Below are 14620 nucleotides of genomic sequence, written 5' to 3'. Positions count from 1 at the left end.
TCTTGTTTATATTTTTATTGTTCTTATATTCTTTTGCTTAATCCAAAACAACGTTATAGGCCCCATTCAGCAGCATAATGAGTACTTTTACTTTTGATATTAGTACAGTTTTACTAATAATACTTTTTCTGAAATTGAATTTTGAATGCAGGACTTTAATCTGTAATGGAGTATTTTTACATGATTGTATTGGTTAAGTAAAGGATCTGAATACTTCTTTCACCACTGTCTAAAAAAACAACAACAAAAACAAAAGACTGCTGTGATGGATATGTGTGACCAAGAACTTGCAGGAGGAGCATCACCTCTGCATTGAGCTCTTCCAAACTGTCCACATTAAAAAAAAAAAACGCTCAAAGCTCATCCTTTTAGAGCTGCTTTATGTTTGATTTAATGTCCCCTGCTTCTTAATTTAATTTTAATATTTTTATAGCTCTTTTTCTTATTTTTCTTCTGTGTAAAGCATATCCGTATTGTGCTGTGTGACATCCATCACCAGCACTGAGCCACACTAACCAAGGTTAAGCATTTAGTTTGCGGCAAAGTTTATGAAAATCCTTAAATTTGCTGATGTAAAAATCTGCAATCTTGCAGCGTGAGCAGTGAGAGTCATATGGCTGAAGAAAAAAAGACGTGTGACATATGCAGAGACACAAAGTTTAGAAGTAGAAAATAAAATGCAAAGATGTCACGGTACTGTGAGTGCTCATATTTTGATTGGTAGTTTATAAATGGTTGGTGCAGAGTAAAAAAACCAACACAGTCACCACTTGGCATCAGAGATGCAGCAAAAAAACCAAACCAAACTATAATTTCATAGATTATCACTTTAAGTGCTATATACTGTATGCGGTCCAAACTGGCTGCGCAGTCTGAGAAAAAACACGTGAGAATCTGTGTTAGACTCAATAAAATAAACAACAAAAAAGATATTGTCAGTTTCATTATTTATTAAAAAAAGAACAAAATCTGAATTGAATAACCTTGCATAACACACATATTATGCATGTGAAGGACAGAAAAAAGCCAGTCACCCAACATATTCCCTAAAAAGAAAAAAAAAAAAAAAAAAAAGGGAAAATAAAAACAGTCTCAGAACAAATATTATTATATTGTTCCCTCTTGGTTTCTTCTCTGCAAGCATGAAATTTGAGTGCAACAACATAAGAGCAATCAGTGCAGCTCGTCCTCCTCCACTAGACAGCATTATCTCATCTGAGAAACCACCAAGTTCAGGTTCCTACACATTTCATTATTCAAGATCAGGCTTTCACTTTGTTACCTTGATTTAACTTTTTGGTTCCTTTTCAATTTGATTAAAAAAAAAAAAAAAAAAAAAAAAAAAAAAGTAAGTTAGTTTTCCTGATCTGTGTAGGAACCCTGTTATCACGTATTCCCATGATTCAAAAAGTACAATGTTTCTCTTCTGCATATCTTGAAAAAAAAATCACAACAGTATCTGTGTATGTATAGTAGAAATAATTCTAGTGTTTGATGTAGCATAGTTCCAGACAGCACCAGGCGAGCATCATGGGGGCAGTTTAGCCTAAAGGTTCAGAGTTTGTGACCAAATGATCACAGGTTATGATCCCTGGACAGATTAAAAAAAAACAAAAAAAACAACCTTAAACTTAAATCTCTGTCAGGGAAGAGAATGAAAAGCACATTTCTGTCCCACAATAACGACAACGACTACAACTACTACTGAAATGCCCTTGAGCAAGGCACTGAACCTCCAACTGCTCCAGCAGAACTGCTCAGTGGCTGACAGTACATGGCAGGCAAGTCTCAGGTGTGAATGTGTCAGTGTGAGTGTGTGACCGTTTGACCTCTTCAGGCCTCCGCTGTGAGTTTAAATGTGACTTAAGGTAAGAATAAAGGGCTGAGAATGTGGTGAATGGTGAAATCTCTGATGATTTGGTGTCACAATAGCACTCTGTTTTTTTTTTTTGTTTTTGTTTTTTTAAATTCTAGAGACGAGAAATGTTTCAACATGTTCAAAACTTCCAGTTCAGCAAAAAAAACCTTCTGGGCTTCACTCGCTCCGACTTCAGAGCTTCAGCGTGTCTAAAGTGGGGGAAGAAAAAAAAACTAACCATTCTTGACAGCGGTGAGGAAAGCACGCTCTGGTGACTGACAGCTCATACACAATCACACTACACATTTACCAATCTATTATCAATATCATCATAGAGTGTCCACTAGTTTGATGAAGGCTTTTTAATCTTCTATTAAGTTTGGGGGGCGCTGGTAGCTCACAAGTCATAAAAATGGACTTGCGACTGGAAAGATGTTTGATTTAAGTCTTTGAAGGGAGACTCAGTGAAGCCGTCTCACGTTCCTCAACAGCTACCGTCAAGGTGTCCCTGAGCAAGGCACCTGCTGTGAAGCCCCAGTTGCTCCAGTAGAGCTGCTCAGTGGTCGACAGTAGGATACTGTGGTTGGACTGGGCAGCTCTCAGATATGAAAGTGTGTGGATGTGAAGCAGGGCGCTGCTGAAAACAAAAAGAGCAGACGAGCTCCTGTAATGCTTCCCTGGATAAATAAAGGTAAAATATTCCCACTAACTTCTCCTAGTTTGGATTTTGCCTGAGACCGGTGATCAACAAACAATGTGATGATGGGGTCCCAAGTCGAGTGATCTTCCCTCGGACTGGTGCAGCGGAACTGCCTCAGATTAGAGAAATGTCACTTCTTGGTTTAAAATAAAAATAAAATATTTAAGGACAGCTGTTGGTGGGGAATACCCTCCCTTGGCGCCAGAAAGAAAGGCAGAACAAAAACAACTTGTGTCCCAGCATCATGAGTCCTTAGGAGGGGATGTGGGGGCAGGAGAGGCGCCTACATCGCCCTTTGTTCCCCAGCTGTAAAGGGACCGCTCTCGTGTTGTTGGCCGGAGAGCTATGTGGGTGAGGGTTATCAGGGCAGCATCCTGCTAAATGTAGAACTGGTGTAGCGCCAGCTTGTCCATGAAGGGCCGTACCAAGTTGTCTGTGGCGAAGTAGAAGACCAGGCCGAAAAAAATGGAGATGGGCAGAGCGGGGAGTGCTTTCTTGAAGATGGCGAGGAGCAGCAAGGTCAGACACAGGCCCTGTGGGAGCAGAGAGCCAAAATAAAACACAGAGGAAAGCGCACATTGAAAGATTGTGTACCAAACAAAATCAGCTATGAAGGGAAAAAAAAAGGGGCCTATTACACAATCAAGTGGTTCCCATAAAGTGGGGTTAGATATTGTGCTGAGAGACAGAGATGAGGTTTGCGGTGACTCAAGCTTGACACCAAAATAAGCAGCTGCGGTTACTCACAATGAGGATAGCTACGAAGCAAGCGAGCGTGGTGTTCCAGTCGCCGCTGGCTGCAGCCGAGGCCTTTCCCACCAGCATGCTGTAGAAGATGAAGTCTCCCAGCCCCAGCTTGACGCCCCCTGAGAACACAGGAGGACACCACATTTAAGGTGGAGTCAATTCAAACAAGAGATTCTCTTCAGCTCCACGCCCTCCAACCCCCATAGAAATCTTTTCTCAACTGTAATTACAGTACAAACAAGAGCTCCGACCCCATATTTACTGAAGCTTTAAGTTAGAAAGCGTGCGGGCCCCCAAATAGTACAAACATGAAACCTAGCAATTGCCATAAATAATCACTTCCTAATCTGCTCTGACTAAAAACAGTCTGCAGCCAAAACATAAAGTTGTATTCACATACATACTAATTTCAGAAAAGGGAACACATAAAAAACATTCTTAAAATGTTTTATGTGTTCAGAGAAGAGGGAACTGAAAGATGATTATACACTGAGAAGAGGCAGTCAGACAATCTGGGAATTCACAAGTTTGAATTATAGAGCTCAGCTTCATATTGGGGCTGGCATCTAATTCTAAAATGATCATTATGTACTGCCCTCATATTTTATGATGTAACAATATTTGCCAGTTTTCCTCCCAATAGATGATAGTGATTTTTAATTGTGTATAGAGATAGATTGAAGGACAGGCAGTTGTATAAGAAAGCATTAGCTTCCATTTTGATTATGAACATTAAACTACAAAACATTGTAACATTGCAAACACATTAAAGATGAAGCATTCAATTAATAATATTAATATCAATAATTAATATGATATTTTTTAATGTACATGGCCCAATCTGGATCAGGAGTTTAAGTATTTGGCCCTGATTTAATTTTACATTTTTACTTTTCTTTTCTTCTCTTCTATTTATTTATCTATTAATATTATTTTGAGAGCGTTTTTATTAATCTACAATAGATCAATATAAAACCCATGTGAAACACAGTGACCTGATGGCTTCACTGTCCATTAAAAACCATGCATCTCCTGATTTGTGATAAACTGAAGTACTGAAACTTTATGGGTTTTGAAACTTCTCCTTCTTCCGATGTTACATAAACACATAAAATCTCATTGAAGATTTCTGAAAAATACATTGTCACAAAACTGAAAAGAAGTTGTTTTTCTTTTTCATAAAAAACTGTTTTTCTCTCTTATAAGAAGTCGACATTTATGAGGTTCATGGTTGTCACAGCACAGCAAGAATATTCTACACCTTTCATTCGCTTCACTCTGTGCTAAACTATTCAATAAGTCAAACAATGGACAGTATGTAGTGCTGAAATTTAGTTTTCACTATCCATCGATCCTTTGAACTGCTGTGAGACAGACATGATGTGTTTTAAAGGGCTGCTGGCACTGATAGCTTTATGAAAGGCCTAATTAACTGATGACAGAGATGACTGAATCGATCAAAGAGATCTGATCTCTTTGCATCTGTCATAACTTTGAATCTAAACTGGTATTTAACTGGTATGATCTATGCTGGGCTACTGCACAGGGCAGGACTTTTGATTGACTTTCAATTGACTAATCGTTGCAGCTCTGAAGTGAATTACTAAAATTAAGCTGAAAATAATAATCTAATTATCTACAATGTTCAGAATAATTCACCTGTAAAGCTGTGATTACCCGTCAGAAAAACAAATGTTAGAAAAGGTCACATGTTTGCATTCCCATCGTGTACTCTTCCGAACACCAGGCGTTTTTGTTTGGGTACAAACGTCAGCTACTGTTAGCACTCACTCTCCTCGTCGTCGTCTTCAACAGGACGAGCGGAGGGCATCTGCTGGATCTCACGTCTGCTATCATCAGTTGACTGGAGTGTTCCCAGCTGGTGCTCCTGGTGGCTGATCCAGGATGGGGTGAAGCCTCCGTCGTCCTGTGACGGACTGGAGGGAGCCGGAGACGCCACGGCTGCATACAAAGTGACACCAGTCAGACTAAACAACACATCACACTGTTTGAATCAGTGTTTTAGAGGAGTGACCACACAGTCCCGATGGCAGACTATCTGACACCTCACTCACCTTCATGAGTCTCCGGTTGAGGTGAAGCTGCTTCTATCGAGTTCCTTTTTGGCCTGTCGGTGTCTGCCATGTTGACGAGCCACACCATTGTAGCTGGGGAAGAAGTGAAAGAATCAAAATATTAGGAGGTTTCAAGGTCAAAAAGTTTGTTTGCATCAAATAAATTTATTTAAGTGTGTCCTATAACTGCATGGCAGTAACAGCTGAAGTTGAAGCACTGATTAGAAATTAAGTTAGATGTTATGGTGAATTACTAAAATGAGTTGAAGTGGCAGTTTAATGGAAACACTGAAAGATGTTGAAGTGGCAGTTTAATGGAGGCACCAAAGGTTTAAGGAAAGACAGTGACTGTGCTGAAAAAAAAAAAAGACTGAAAAGAGTTCAAGTGTCATTTCAAGTGACTGTGCTGAAAGTAACCGAAGAGTCACTTGAAGTGAAAGTGCTAAAAGAACATGAAGTGTCAGCTGAAATGAATGCGCTGAATGGGGGTTGAAGAGTGAAACAGTGTAAATGCTGAGAGTTGATGAGTCAGTTGAAGTGAAAACACTTAAAGCAGTTGAAATGAACTGAAGTGTCAGTTGATGTCCAACCACTTGGAGCAGCTTGTGATATCTGAAGCACATAAAGCAGTTAAAATGTCAGTTGAAGTAGAAGCACTGAATGGAGTTGAAGTGTCAGTTGAAGTCAAGAGCTTCTAGCTACTGTATGTTTTCCTTAAATTTTGTTTGGCAATGTCAAGAGTTCCTTCACCCCACTTCTGTTTTATTACTATAAGATGTAACTAAATGTAGATGTTTAATCAGTATCCATCTTACAAGTTTGATCTTAAGTTGAATTACTAAGAGGAGTTGAAGTTGCAGTATAATAAGAACCAAAAGTTAAAGGGAAGACAGTTGAAGTGAATGTGCTGAAAAATGTTTAAATTTGAGTATATTTATGAGCACTGAAAATAGTTGAAGTGTCCATTCAAGTGACTGTGCTGAAGGTTATTGAAGAGTCTGTGCTAAAAGAACAGGAAGTGTGAAGTGTGTAACCAGAGTCCATCTTACAAGAGTAGATGAGAGCTGGAAAGATGGGTTCGTTCCTCTCCTGAGCCGTCTCCACCAGGATCCTCAGAGGCCCTTTGGGACAGAGCACCGCTAACAGATCTGTGAGAGGAAAGAAGACAGAGGCCAGACAAGGGATTTTAGCCACCAAACAGAAGACTCTTTGAGAAACCAAAACCAGCACCCTGACATAACATCTGTGATAATCGGAGGAAGAGACTGAGAGAAAACACAGTTTTTGGAGTAGAGAGCTCGTCTACAAGTTTGATTGCGTTAAAAAGAATAATGTGGCTATTAACTGTATGTTTACTTACTTTTTAATGAAATAAATCCAATAAAGTTTTGCGTATATGACAGAATAACTCTAGACCAGGATCTAAAAATCAATCAATATCTGTTAAATATTTCTTCTTAGATAAGGAAACTGATGTCAGGTAAAGTCACTGCCACACTAACTGGCAACTCTTTGAGATACATCATAATGTGAACCCACTAGTTATTCTCCATCTTTTGACCTTGTGTACACTGTCTCTGACCCAGAGACAAAAGAAGAAAAACTGAATAATTTAAATGTACTTAAGTGGTAGTATCTGAACCTCTGCAAACTGTAAGTCAATTCTATTGGTCAATAAAGTTATTTTTTAGCAAGTACATTTCATTTACTGGTAATTTACAAGTGCGGAAAAATTTTGGATTCTTTGAACACGAATCCAAAATCTCTCCATGATTGATATGTCTTCTATACATGAACTGCTCTCATTAAACACACCTCTCTAATGTGTGAAGTAAAATCAAACACCTACAATTATTGGTCTCTATTATTATGATTCGTCCCCAGTTTGAGCAACCACTTCTGCACTTTAGATATCAGTAAGAAAGCAGCTTACAGGAAATGGGCCACTGTTTTCGCTGGCAGAGTGGCAGTCTTAAGTTCAGCATAACCCAGTCACCCTCAGACTTCCTTTCCTCATAGACTTGTCTTTTAGCACAGATAACATTAAATATCTGTGTAAAGGTTTGAGATCTTGAGACACATCCTTCCTTTTAGCACACCAATGATGATATCTGCCACTCTTTATTGCATACATACTGTTGAGTATGGTATATACATCATAGTTACACATACAGAGTGTGTTTCTGTTAAAAGGTTTTATGCTAGAAAAGGTTATACTGCTAACATGTTTTTCTTTTTCTCTTAAAAAAAAAAAAAGTATGTTCATCAAATCTAAATTTACTATCTTAAAATAATGATGGTTACATTACATATTTTTAATTTTCCTCTCTGTCTCCATCTCTGTCTTCCTCAAACACTGTCGTCCTGTTATGGAATACAACCGCAAAAAGGAACCAGATGACTGAACTTTGCTGCTCAAAAAAACATCATCAAAGGTTGAGTAAGGAGATCAGCTTTCTTCCCTAAAAGCACACAGAAGTCAGAGCAAAACGGAGCGGAGAGGATTTACCGTAGACAGATATGACAGCTAATATGAGCCAGGCGGTCCACTCTGGCAGGTACTTGATGAAAACCAGGGCCATGAGGGCGCTGATCATGATGAGGTAAGCCTGCTGGAGCCGCAGCGGTCCTTTCCAGTGAATGCACATCATGCCCACCACTCCGAAGTTCCAAATTATTATTGCCAAAGTGAAATAGTCCATTGCCACATTGTAGGTCTTGAAAACCTCTCTGTTGGACAGATCAGATACATCACATGTCAGAAACACCTGGAAAGACTCTAATATAAATTAGACAACTTTGGTTTTACGAGAATGTAAGGAAAGCATGGAAATGGAATAAAAAGTTGAAGTGTGGCTTACTTGAGGTAGATGTAGGAGAAGAAGAACAGCAAGAGGAGGGAGGAGAGGAAGAGCCAGCCTTGGATCACCTGTGAAGGCAAAGATCAGACTTCTGTTTCAACAAATCAGTACTCGCAAATACTTGTTACTACCAAGACTACCAGATGGGTGGGGTTTTACCACAAAGGGCAACACAATGATCACAAGAGTTTAGACAAAGTGAAAATCCATTGTCCTGATGTGCTCAGCTCCACCTGTCTGGTGCCGTGTATGTCTGGTTTAAGCAAGAATTTGAGTCTGGGTTTTTGGTGTTTTTTATTAATCAAATATACACAGTCAAATTAACATTTTCTTGACTATTTCTGGGCTGAATTCAGTTTTTTTTGCACCTGTTAGGGTAGAACAACTTACACAACTCTATTGTTCTTACAGACCCTTCTCACAGCAGACATTTTTACTGCTGTATAGCAGGTAAAGCACAGGTGGAACTAATGACATTATGATGGCTTTGTTCCACTGGAATGTTCCAGTAAACCATGTGCCCCAATGTACCAACGTGCAGAATAAGAGGGCCATGAAACTGGCACACCTACATGGAATGCAGCCATATTTATTAATAAGTTCACCTGTGTTCAGCAAGTCAGAGCGCATGCTGTTAAAACTATTAGTACATGGAGTTTGGTTACATAAGGTAATTCCCAGCAAAACCCCACCTAAGAGGTGTAATGATTCAGAAGAACACAAAGTGTACAGGGCCTTAAGTACCCTTTAACGTGACTATTTTCACGCTATAAAAGTGATGCAATAGATTATTTCTCTGGAATCTTGTTCTTGGCAGAAATTAAAAAACTTTCTAGGTGCATCAATGAGAGCAAAAATGTCTCCACTGAAACCTAACTAATGACATATATTAAAAAGGGTTAAGGAGCCTCTTATAGGAATAGTTTGACTTTTTGGGAAATATGTGTATTCATTTTCTTGTCAAGAGATACCACTCTCACATCTGTATGGCAAATATGAAGCTTCTGCCAGCTGTTGGTTAGCTTCGCTTAGCACAAAGACTGGAAACAGGGGGAAACTGCTAGCCTGGCTTAGTTCAAAGGTAACAATATCCACCTTTAAGCACCTCTACAGCTCACTAATTATCTTATTTGTTTAATCTGTATAAAAAGTGTGTGGGTTTATGGGGAGATTTGTGGACTATTTCTTGGCTGGCAGCATTGACTTCCTGGAGCTTTGTTGTTATCACGAGGAGACACATTTCCACAGGCTGTGATTGAATATCAGCCAGATCTACCAATTTAAATTATGTTAAAACAAACTTCAAACATTGTTATCTCAGTCACCTTAGGTCTGCACTGAATAGGACAATAGCACGTGTGGTGCGGCGTGACGTGACAAGTGGTAACACGTACCTTGTAGCAACGGTATTTGTATAACAGCACCAGCACCAAAGTCATGACGATGATCACAGTGATCATGATGGTGGCGTTCAGGATGGAGTTGAGGGCTCTTTGTGCTACTGTGTCTGTGTCTTCAGGGAAGGGTGTGTAGATCCTGGGGGTGAAAATTCAAGGATACATTACAAAGACACATCTGAGACAAAGAAACAGAAAGTCAAAGTATAGAAAATATATAATTAATACAGTAAAGAAAACATTAACTTATTGAGCTCACTGTATTGTGTCATTTTACAGGTCTAATAACACATTAAAATATATTTTCTGAGTGCAGTGGCTTTAATTATTACAACTGGTTGCCTTCAATGTTAGTGCCATTTATGTTCACTCTGCTATTACAGGGCTTTTAGATTGCTCTGGCTTAAGATTTAAAATGTCAAGTTTATGTGCTCTGAGCCTGACTCAGTCTCTGCTTTAATGATCTTATGCAATTACAGTATTGTCTTGGTATTCAAACTATGTGGGTATGATATACTAACTCCACCTAGTGGCACTGCAGCTACATTACATTTCATTCAAATGAGATCAAATGAGCTTTGAATCTGGCTGGAGTCCCGCCCTATTTCCCGATCTATCACAATCTGTTTGATAAGGGTCATAACACTCACAATCTCTGCCCGTCATTCTGGGTGTAGAAGCTGACAGACTTTATGGTCGCCACAACGACTACCATGCAGAGGGTCACGGGCACGAACAGCATGATGACGTGCTTGGCTCCATATTTCAAGGTCAGCTCCTCGTCCTCATCGTCCTCGGTCTCCACCACACGAGGAGGCCGAGCGGCGGGCGGCTGCCCGTTCTGCTCCGGCCCGCTGCTGCCGCCGCCGCCGCCGCCCCCACCACCATCGCCTCCACCTCCTCCAGCTCCTGAGCCTCCCCTGGAACGAACTCTGGTCCCTCCAGCCTCTTGGGGTTGCTGAGTGGGTTCTGGGGCCGTATTGGTCTCCTGTTGTTCCTGTCAGTGTGGGAGACATAAATGTCAGAAGAATTATATGTTTGTACATGTACCCTCAATGTACAGGACTTTGTAGAATAGTGGTGTAGAGAAATATGGTATAAAAAGCATATTTCTACCTCGATATGTCTCTTTTTTTTGTCATGCATGATAGTTAACTGAATATCTTTTTGACTGTTGGTCGGACAAAACAAGATATTTGAAGACGTCACCTTTCAATTGTGGAAAATTGTAACCATAGATTTTCACTAATTTCTGACATTTTATAGACAAAATGATTAATCGATGATGAAAATAACTGTTAGTTACAGGTCTAACGCCTGTTAATCAAATCTTTTATCATGGCATGGTTCAGTACAGTCACAACAACTGATAAAATATGAACATGTTTGGTCCTGATGGACCTGAGGTGTAATACACATAAAATGTAGCTGTAATGTTCCTGTTTCAATTCTGGGTAGGAATCTTCATTACTTGTCATCCCTCTCTGTCTCCCCAGTCACTCCTTACTACGAACAGTATTTATGGGTCATTTTATGCCTCAATTTGGAGGACTGATAGTACAGACAACACAGGAACCAATGGGAGAAAGATAGGGAATGACATTAAGGTCCCTGGCCAGAATTGACCCTGGGATGTTGTGGCTCTTGGCTGATGGTCATTGCCATAGGCCACCAGGGCATCCACTACTATTGCAATTTTGTCTATAAATTCTAGATTTGGAGGCCATGTGAGCATGAGAACCAGAGATTTTGAAAAATCTGACATGGGAATTTGCCACATTAATAATAATCTACTTTCTCTACAAGTTCTAGATAAGCATATCCATCATATTATCAGATCAACTACACTCAACTCATTATGTTTTTGTTGGCAAAAATGCCAACAAATTGGACAAACATTGCAGCAAACTGTTATCAGGCTCTTTGTGTTTTCCTTTCAGAGCTTAACTGGCACATTTACACACGCTAGCCCAGTTCCTCCAAGGATAACAACACAGCGCTGGTTCCCACTCACCCCGAGGATCTGTCCCGTCAGGACAAAATAAAGGAGGAAAATCAAGGAGACTGAACTAAAACTGTCAAGCTGCCAGGCGAGTCAAGACATGCAGCAGCGCAGACATGAAGCAATCTCACAGAGTACACAGAAATGAAGACAGGAAGCATCTCCAGAGACTGTTCTGAATAGGAAAAGCTGCCACAGCTCTTAAACAGGCTGCTGTACAAAATGACCTCACTCTGTGGTGCGCAGCATTGTTTCTCAGGCCTGGGAAGACAGCCAGTGTTGGTCCCAAGGACAAAAGAGATAAAGACTACTTTTGGATACAGTTACTGAGGGAGGTAATAGTATAGTAGTATATCAAAATCTGTGTTAAAAGACCGTAACTGGACTGACTAAGCTGTCTGACCTCATCTATGATCTAGCTGACTGATCATAATTTCTTGGTCAAGGCAGAAATTAAATGCTTTGTAGTTTCCCAAGACAGAGAAATGTTGTTGTTCTGTACATGCACTGAGAAAGAAAACTGTTAGAACATTGGACAAGGATTAGGGTTATTAAGTAGGGACTGTGACAGTAAAGGGGGACTTTGACTCCTCCACTAGGTAAGGGAGGCCACACCTTTATTTACAGTAAATCAAAAGGTAGGGAGGAAAGTGTCACACTTCCTAAAGTTCCTGCCTCAGAGATTCAAAGTCTAAAGAATTTGTTCTAGTGTGCGTCACTACTTATTAGAACATAATCGTCCTGTCCTGGGTAATTTACAGAATGAAAGGCCAAACAAAACCAAAATATCAGACTAAAATATCTCCAGTTGTGATGTCAGACACTGACTAAGAAACAGATGGCTCTTTCATCATGCACTTGCCACCAAAACCCTTGGTTGCACTAAAATGTTAGGCAATCCTTACTCAATACAAGTACAGAGATACAGAACCACTGTGACATACTGACCATATTGTTCTCAATATCCTCTGCATTGCTCGCCATGGTTGGCTTGGCTGACACTTGTCCTCACATGCACACCAAAGTCTTTTGCCCTGATGATAGAAAATAGGAGACAATATTATGACACACAAAATGGGTACAACAAAGATATAACTGTGCACCATCTATTTTAATGCAATATTCACATGCCCATGTGTACAACGAATGAGATATTGGATGCTGTAACCATTCATCTTATCCACACTGGCTGTGACGTGATCTGTGACTATCATGACACCACTGTAGGAGATGAGGAACAACATTCACATTGCATAATCAGTCAGCAAAAATGTACTGTAAAGTTCAGCTGAAGTTAAAATTAGGTCTTGGCAGTCTGAATTAGACAAATAAAATGAGTATGTTCCGCAGTTAAAGTCTTTTTGGTGGGAAATTCACAAACACTTTGTGTTTCCTGGCTGAGCTGCAGCAGACGGATAGTAACACAGAGGTTGTACATTTGGGAGATATCAACTTGATTTGTCAAAGTCAGACAGTTGAAGTCTTGTATACTTTAAAATGCATTTTGCACTGAACGAGGATGGTGGACTTTGCACCAGGAAGGGATCACTTCAGTATGGACAGGCGGTGACTAATAGCTATTTCAATTTAAATATGAGAATGTGAGTATTATATTAAGATAGACTTGAAAAATCTTTACATAGTTTTTAAAAAAATATGAAAGCAACCACCTGATTCATTAAAGGGTAGGTTCACAATTTTTCAAGTGTGTCTTAAAACAACAGTCAGGTGCCCATATGAACACTGAAGGAGGTTTTCCTTGCTGTTAATCAGTCCTCCTGTTCATACTGGCTATTTAAAGATCCCTTTTAAATGCAATTTCACTGTAACTGATGGGGGCCAAAATCCAAAGTGTGTCCACACAGTCCACAAAAATGTATTTAAAATTGTTACTGAGGCATATATGAGGCTTCAGCAGTCTGAGTTAGTCATATCAAGTGGATATCTGCCACATTTACAGTCTTCTTAGTATAAAATTCTCTCTTTGTGTTTCCTCGGACAGTGTTTCCCTGTTGAGCTGCGGTGGAAGTATAGTAACAAAAAGAGGGACTTTGACACTATTAAGACTGTAACACTGAAAGATATCTACTTGATGTGGCTATTTGGACAACTGAAGCTTCATATTAGCTTCAGATAAACATTTTTGCACAGAAGGAGGACTGTGGATTTCGTCCCCCATCACTTCCATTGTAAATGCATTATGAAGGGATCTCATAATGGTCAGTATGAACAGGAGGAATGATTACAGCAAGAAAATCTGGGTACCTGTTTTTAGACAGACTTGAAAAAATGTGAACCTATACTTTAAGTAAGTTATACAGCTAGAGATCACCATGTGGATATTAGAGTGACAAATACTGATCAACAGATTTTCAATCATTTACTCCTGCGGGAAAGTAACGTTCACATTACTATTATTATTTTCTTGAGCTTCTGCTAATGTCACTTCTTGATAAGTAGCAGGTAGTTAGAGGGCGGTTACGTTATTTATCTAACCGTATTCATTCTTCACAGTGGTATTTTATCATTAGCGAGTCGCTAAAATGGCTAGTTAGCCAATAATGTCATAACGGCAGAGCAGGCAGCGGCCGCGGCGGGTAGCTAACGGTTAGGTCAGATAACCAGCCACAGCTCAAAGTTAACATAGTTCCTGAATAGCAGGCTTAAAAGAGGAAACTTACCTACTGTGGACAGTTGTTAATTTCCTGGATTTTGTACTCTGGCGTGGTCCGAAGTAGGTTTTAAACCCGGACACTTTCCCTTCTTTGTTGTTCCTGTCTTCTCACAGAACATCCGGCCGCAGCCGTTAACTGCTTCCTGAGGGTTGCGTTCACGATCAACGTACTGTGTATGAGATTTATTTTTAATTTTGTTTATTTTTGTTTACGCTCAAATCACAACGTTAGTTCCAATAAACCACACCTGTTTATATGTGAATACACAGACTCAATTTCAGCTCGTAAAGCAGCCCGGAAACTAA

The 14620-nt window shown here is 39.8% G+C and overlaps 1 protein-coding gene across 2 annotated transcripts; it reads right to left on the bottom strand.

Annotated features, from left to right (window-relative positions):
• Positions 1 to 1309: 1309 nt before the first annotated feature.
• On the bottom strand, positions 1310 to 14504 carry psen1 (presenilin 1). 2 transcript variants are annotated; one of them, XM_042388573.1, is made up of 11 exons: positions 14322 to 14504; positions 12589 to 12674; positions 10289 to 10635; positions 9636 to 9777; positions 8242 to 8309; positions 7890 to 8110; positions 6430 to 6528; positions 5381 to 5473; positions 5097 to 5267; positions 3306 to 3424; positions 1310 to 3091 (listed from the first exon to the last, which is right to left on the bottom strand). In XM_042388573.1, exons 2-11 carry the CDS (start codon positions 12622 to 12624, stop codon positions 2936 to 2938), a joined length of 1452 nt encoding a protein of 483 aa, XP_042244507.1. In that variant the 5' UTR covers positions 12625 to 12674; positions 14322 to 14504; the 3' UTR covers positions 1310 to 2935. The 2 variants fall into 2 exon arrangements, with proteins under 2 accessions (XP_042244507.1, XP_042244508.1); XM_042388574.1 differs by having other exon boundaries at positions 14326 to 14504.
• Positions 14505 to 14620: the final 116 nt, after the last annotated feature.

This window comes from Thunnus maccoyii, chromosome 16 (genome assembly GCF_910596095.1).
Source record: "Thunnus maccoyii chromosome 16, fThuMac1.1, whole genome shotgun sequence".
Lineage (NCBI taxonomy): Eukaryota > Metazoa > Chordata > Actinopteri > Scombriformes > Scombridae > Thunnus > Thunnus maccoyii.
This window is presented reverse-complemented; position numbering and strand designations above follow the sequence as displayed.

What these genes read in the sequence shown, in the direction of transcription:
- psen1 (XM_042388573.1), bottom strand. Translation starts at nt 12,624, where the DNA reads ATGGCGAGCAATGCAGAGGATATTGAGAACAATATG. An exon ending in AGGATATTGAGAACAATATG is followed by an intron (nt 10,636 to 12,588) that starts GTCAGTATGTCA and finishes CCACACTGACAG; the next exon opens with GAACAACAGGAGACCAATAC. An exon ending in TGAAGACGACGACGAGGAGA is followed by an intron (nt 3,425 to 5,096) that starts GTGAGTGCTAAC and finishes CTGTGTTCTCAG; the next exon opens with GGGGCGTCAAGCTGGGGCTG.